Source organism: Triticum aestivum, chromosome 3B (assembly GCF_018294505.1).
Source record: "Triticum aestivum cultivar Chinese Spring chromosome 3B, IWGSC CS RefSeq v2.1, whole genome shotgun sequence".
NCBI lineage: Eukaryota > Viridiplantae > Streptophyta > Magnoliopsida > Poales > Poaceae > Triticum > Triticum aestivum.
Genome location: NC_057801.1, coordinates 756,396,205 through 756,403,003, shown reverse-complemented (window position 1 = coordinate 756,403,003; position 6,799 = coordinate 756,396,205). Strand labels below are relative to the sequence as shown.

The 6,799-nt window shown below is 44.3% G+C and overlaps 1 protein-coding gene across 1 annotated transcript; it reads right to left on the bottom strand.

Annotated features, from left to right (window-relative positions):
- Positions 1–1,098: 1,098 nt before the first annotated feature.
- On the bottom strand, positions 1,099–5,575 carry LOC123072235 (cullin-1). The gene is made up of 9 exons (XM_044495804.1): positions 5,458–5,575; positions 4,003–4,156; positions 3,688–3,781; positions 2,826–3,011; positions 2,662–2,709; positions 2,400–2,585; positions 2,231–2,317; positions 1,788–1,874; positions 1,099–1,612 (listed from the first exon to the last, which is right to left on the bottom strand). The coding sequence occupies exons 2-9, from the start codon at positions 4,128–4,130 to the stop codon at positions 1,526–1,528; spliced, it is 903 nt and encodes a 300-aa protein (XP_044351739.1). The 5' UTR covers positions 4,131–4,156; positions 5,458–5,575; the 3' UTR covers positions 1,099–1,525.
- Between the last annotated feature and the right edge of the window lie 1,224 nt (positions 5,576–6,799).

Below are 6,799 nucleotides of genomic sequence, written 5' to 3'. Positions count from 1 at the left end.
TAAGCGAAGACGCCCTGGGACGGCCACAGCGTATGGCTGTAGGCGGCGATGGGCACCGTTGGTAGGGGCCCGTAGGGCCCGGCCGCGTACTGCTGCTGCTGCAGGTGAAAGCCCTGGACGTCGGCCACGAGATCCCACAGGGTGGACGTGACCTGCTCCAGTGTGAAGACGGCGGGTGGCGGTGGCGCAGAAGGAACCGGGCTGGCGGCGTGGACGGGGCCGCGGTGGACACATGGCCCGCCAGCGCGGTGGTCCCGGCGGCGGACGTTGTCGGCGCGGTGAGGGGCGGTGTCGTCGTCATCGGAGCGGTGGAGCCGCTGGACAGCGTCGGCCGAGGTGGTGGCAGCGACATGATCTGAACTTGGTCTCTGATTACCAAATTGGTAGGAACTTGTACCCTACCAGGCCTGGGGCGTAAGCAGTAAGGGAAGGAGGGGGCTGGGCGAGGCGATGAGCGGCCGCGCCGACGGTTGGGCGCCGTCACGGGAGAGGAGGGTGGCAGCAGCGACGCAAGGGCAGATGGGCGGCTAGGGTTCCGGCTCCTCTGGGAGCCGAGCAATAGAGATAATATTCTTATTGCTTGCTTCCAAAAAGAGTCTTACAACCTATATTTATAACCTAGATAACTTGCATAAGAATTAACCTAAGATAATCTGTGGGCTAAGATTGCCCGGTGGCCCTAGCTAAACCGATTATAACAGATTCCTCAACCAATATTTGAAACTACAATCGTAGTTTAATCCATTTTCTTTAACTCGATTCCACTATTTCCATACTCCCGCTCACATGTATATGTCCTATGTCATGATTGTGCTTGAATGGGCTACATAGTTTCAACATCTTAATGAGTTGAAGGTCTTAATTAGAACATGATAGACCCACAACAAATGACACATACAAATGTGTGTTCGATTACACTGTTATGATCTCAATAGCCTTATACGGAGTATATTTTTACAAAAGGTTACACTCACTGACTAACTTGACTTGGACGAGAACAGCAACATGCAACCTTAACAGCAAACTTGACTTGGAATAAACGAAAACGCAACCAATCTGCAGTTTAGCAATGTAGGCAAGCACACAAACACAGAGAAATAGCATAAAGTCACAGATAAGTTTTCCACCATAAACAGCATCAGAAGCACACAATAGGCACACAGGCATCGCACCAACCACTGCGGTGTCATGCCATAATCCATGTCCAGCCACTAAGAGTGCTAGCTGCTGACCTGCCTAATGTTCGCTAGACGGCGATCAAAATAAACTGCCATTGGCAAAAATTGATCCGCCATCCTGTACATTTCAAATGCTGTTGAGCATAATGGGGTAGGAGGCAGCACTAAGGAGGTATCCCCTGCAGATTCAGTATAGCGTTTAATCTAGCCGAATCTCGCCAACAAAATCCACGGTACCAAAAACCGAGCCGCACAAAAAATTCCCCCAGATGTAGGCCATGTTCTAGAACCCCTTCCCATATGTAAGCTTGGTTATAGATGAATGTTAGCTTAAGTGCATTTCCTTTCTACTCCATGTAACTGCCAGAACTGTTGTCCACGCCGCTGTCAATTGTCAAGCGATTGCATCTGGCCAGCAGATCATCCTCCACTGTCTGATATGAGTAAAGGAATGGTTAGTCATAATACAGAAAAGAAAAAAAAATGAAGTATCAGACAATGATGCAAGTGCAACTGAGTTCACCTTGTATGTTTGAAATGTTTAGTCATAATACAGAAAAGAAAAAAAAATGAAGTATCAGACAATGATGCAAGTGCAACTGAGTTCACCTTGTATGTTTGAAGCAAAAGTTGGCCACCAATCTGTTTCTCTCTTGCATAGCTGTCATAAGTTTGCATCAATGGAGCACTAACAACCTGCAACAGGAGCAGAGGCAGTACAAGGATGAGAAATATATCAGGAAATAGCATTTTGCATGATTCAAGCAGCTGAATTTCTGTGCTCTTGGTCAATTAAGACATTTGCTGATTTGAGGCAATCATAATATCATATTTTACTTTCGTATCTACATCTTATTTTGGCGTTTAGAAGCAGGACTAAAATATTACTAGTAACCAAATGTCCAAACACAGAGTACAGATATTGGTAACCGAATATGAATCATCAAATAACACAACAGAAGAGGTACCGACCCTACATGCTACTACTGGAAGAAGGCAAACATTTTCATGCTAAAAAGAAAAAACATTTTTTTCCCTTAATTAAAGAGAACCTTCAAACAGAGCTCTGTGCTATCTCCCTCAGAAATACACAGATAGTGCATCAATCTCATGGTTTCCTTCTCCATACAATCCTGGACCTATAGATAACACATATAAACAGTGTTAAGAAAATAAAAAAGGAAATAACACCTACTCAGTAACCCATTAGTTACGACCGACCTTGGCAAGGTAATCTTGTAGAGGGTACTGAACAATCCATTCAGAACTTTTCCTGGAGTAGTAAGCATATGTATCTTGAACAACAGCATTTTTAATGAAGGATTTGACTTCAGAGCGACATATGCCACGCATAATGCCCATCAAGATGTCCATATCAGCATTGCCTCCATCACGCTCTTGGAGAATCTGGATCAATCAATTGTTATGTACAGAATAAATGCTTTTAACAACAACCAAGCAAAAATAGCTATCTAAGAATTACCGAAGTCAGCAGAGCGTCTGATACTTCATGACTGAAGAAGGAAAAGACCTAGCAAAAGGGAAAAGGGCCATAAATATTAGGTAGAAAATGTGTAAGAAACTTGTAATAAAAATACGAAAAATGTGAAAACAAAAATATTTCTTGCATAACACTTAGTCACTTACTGTAGAGAAAAAAGAAGTGGCAGCAGTGTCTTCAAGACAAGGTAGCTTTCTTTGCTCAACAAAGCAACGGTCCAAATAGTTGAAGAAGCCAGATACACATTTAACCATGATACAATAGTTAGACCACATATTCGCAAGCTGTCTCAAAAGGTAGCCGTCTCTCTTGTGCATCAGATGGGGGCAAACCTAAGTAAATAAGCAAAAAAAGTCAACAGTGTGAAGAATGATGCATATCTCTGATGCTAACGAAGGCATTTCTTTAGCATCCAAAGCAAAGAGATAGATGGAAATTATATATGCATGCAAGAATATGCACTGGCCCCCTTATTTATCAAACCTGCTGCCCTGTAGTCTGAAAAGCATAGCAGCAGCATTTTCATTAGTTTGTTTTTAGTGCTTTAGCTAAGAACTATCATGAGAACGCAGGAAGTGCTGTGAAATAGCTATGTCAGCATAAATCACAATATTCTATATATGGTTTTCAAATGCAAATAAATTAGTTCCAAGTTTCCCTTTACAAGAAGAAATCCTACACAATATGACAAAGATAATCTGGCTTGTCTGGCTTGTAACTTGGTTCAAGATGACACAACACTATGGTACTAAACTTTTGTGAGTGTTATGAAAGTATGGACATAAGCCGTCCAATACTGAGATCTGCAGAACCATGCGTCCATTCCTAAATAAGTTTTCCAATAGTAGGTCAGCAGATAAGGTCTAACGGAGGAAACAAAAGTCAGTAGTTGAAAAACAAGATATCACTTATCATTTCCTCAGTCTTAAATGTGTCGATTGGTTAGAACTAAAAATACTGACTCAGCAATGGAAAACTGTGAAATGGAATGAAAGGTCAACATAGTACCAGTGCACGAACAGATTCTGCAAGTGTAGCCTTGTAACCATTGTACATCTCTTCACAATAGCTGGTTGTCTGCACAGCCATTCTATAAGCACAGCTGGAAAAGTATATGGACATATCATGAGCAAGAAATTTAAATGCTTCACTGGTACTCCCTTTCTAAACTAATATAAGAGCGTTTAGATCACTACTTTAGTATTCTGAACGCTCTTATATTAGTTTAGATCACTACTTTAGTATTCTAAACGCTCTTATATTAGTTTACAGAGGGAGTAATAGTTAAGATACATATTACACGCGAAAATGATAGAATCATACTCATAGCAATTCATGTACTCAGCAACAGTAGGCCTTGTACCAGTGGATCCCTCCAAAATCTTTGAGCATGTCACAATGCCCTGTTCCAGGACCTTCCAGCCATCCTCAAAGCTGAGGTGCACATTCATTTTTACTGCTCTGCTCCAACAGTGAACTGAAACAATGGAAATATCAGTAAGAGGAACTATATGTTGGATATCTAACAACTTTTACTATGTAAAGGCATCCAGAACACAAATAATTTTTTGTGTTAATAATATCACCCAACTTAGTTGGATATACAGACTCAATAAAGGTCTACGACACCACACAAACAATACTCCTAATTTCACTAATATGCAATGTTCCAGAAGCCTTCATGCACCCATTTAGGAAACTAGGCCGCAACTTCTGCAAGGAGATTTGAAACTTCGGCTATGCTTTCCAACATTCAAGTCGTCCATATTTAACTATAAACATATGATGCAAAAAAGAAAACCTATTTGTATCTATTTCCACAAGGCAGTAGCACTTGGCGGATTGTTTGTACAAGAACATCCGAGACACCAGGCACCCCACCAAATAAATTCTGCAAATGGGAGTCGAACCGTGGTGAGCAGGTTGGCGTTCAAGCACCCCCACCAGCTGAGAGACGCTCAGTTCTCAATAGAAAGCCTATCTATATCCAAAATAAGATGCACGTGTGTGCTTAAAACAACTATACAAGCACAAACTAAGGAAGATAATTTGACCAAAGTTTAGCATTCACTGTTAATTTGTAGTAACAGAACAATACTGCAAAGAACATGGTCGACCGTCTCCCCACCCCCAAACATGCATCGAGAAGGCGCGCACGGGGTGGATCTAACAAGACATGTATCAAGAAATGCAGGAACAGGGTCGATCTAACAAGGAAACATGACGCCTCAGTTAAACATCCCACCTTGGATTAGCATTAGTATTGCTCGCAGCAAGGAAAATACCAGGATAAACCTATTTACAATTCGAACAAGTTAGGGTTAGTCGCTACTAAGGAAAATTCAAACCTAGATGGGTGAATCTCCCCTCCCCACTCCCCACTCCCCACTCCACACCAGTCCAGTAGAGTGGGCCGGCGGGGAGGAACAACGGCCACACGATAGGACCGCTTCCGTGCTTCGACGGAGGAGGCCTGGGAGGAGAGAGGCCGCGCGGCGGCGAGGGTTCGATGACCCCGTCGGTGTCGCCGCGGCGAAAGAAAAAAAAAACTAAACCCTACGGCAGCGGCGGCATTCAGCGAGGCAGCGACGGCGAGCAGGCGACGGGATTCGCAACAGACCGACGGGGCGGACGCATTCGAGGACGGACCAGGCAGATGGATTCGGATTCCCGACCCACGGCGGAGCGAACAGACTGCTCGGAACGGAGCACGAATCGATCGGATACGGGAAAGCGGAATCAACCAGGAGGAGCGCGAGAGGAGGGGGAGGAGGTTACCGAGGAGGGGGGAGAGGATCGGGTGCTGCTCGCCGCCGCCGCCGTCTCGTGGGGTGGGGAGGGCAGCCGACGGCGGATGGGGGACTGAGGGGGGAGGGGTTTCAGCTTTTTCGAGGGGTTTGGCACTTTGGTGCGCTCCTCTTTAATAACATCTGGACCTACATATATATATATAATTATCATTAATAATTATAATTCATATTTACTCTTTACCTAATAAATATTTTAAATATTTTCCTAATAATAAAGCAGTTATCCCCTGTGTTTTTTATAATACAACCCGCAGTCCCTCTTTTACTAAAAACAATTCATTTTTTACAACGTCTTTTCCAGACGCAGCGGACAGGAGAAGGTGAGGTGCGGGCGGTAGCAACAGAAATTCAGGGGCGGCACGGCGGAGCAGAAGAAGTTGAGTGGCCGAGCCCTTGTCGCCAGACGGCTACAACCGTCTCCCGCTTCCTTTCCAGCCGCGGCGGAGCAGGAGAAGTTGAGGGGCGGGCGGAGCAGGAGAGGTTCAGGCGCGGCGCGGCGGGCGTAGTAGGAGAGGTTCAGGCGAGGCGCGGTGGAGTAGGAGAGGTTCAGGGGCGGTGCCGGCGGAGCGGCAGAGGTTCAGAGGCGGTTGATACGTCTCCAACGTATCTATAATTAATAAAGTATTAATGTCATGTTTACAATAATTTTATATGGTTTTGATATGATTTGCATAGAACTAACCAGGACTGACACTATTTTTAGCAGAACTATTGTGTTGTTATTTTTTGTGCAGAAATAAAAGTTTTCCAAATGCAACGAAACTTTTTGACGATTTTTTGGGAACAAAATAGCCACTAGAAGCTTTGTGGGAGGACCAGAAGGTGAAGGAAGTGAGCACAAGACACCTGAGCGCGCCATGAGGCCCAGGCGCACTCAGGTGGGTTGTGCTCACCTCGAGGTCCATCTTCGCGTGATTCCACCGCTGAAAATCCTATAAATAGAGAAATCATCAGAAATAACCCTAGATCAGAAGTTCCGCCGCTGCAAGCCTGTATCTAACATGTTACCCCAACAGAGGATAGGTGGCCATCTGTAGTCAAATTTTGGAAATTCCTTGTCAAATAATACATTGTGTGTAATAGGGCTATTTAACTTACTATTTCCCTTTGTACTCGCTTGACGGCATAGCCACGACATGGCTTTGCCACCGGCTGCGTCACTTTAGTGTTGGGCCACGCCCATGTAGTTCTAGATTACAAGATTATATGCAGCTTTTAGAGTTTGTGTTTATGAAAAAAACCGGCTCAATGTTGGATTCGACCCCACCTCCAAATTGTACCTACTTAAATATCCTCTTAGGGCATTGAAT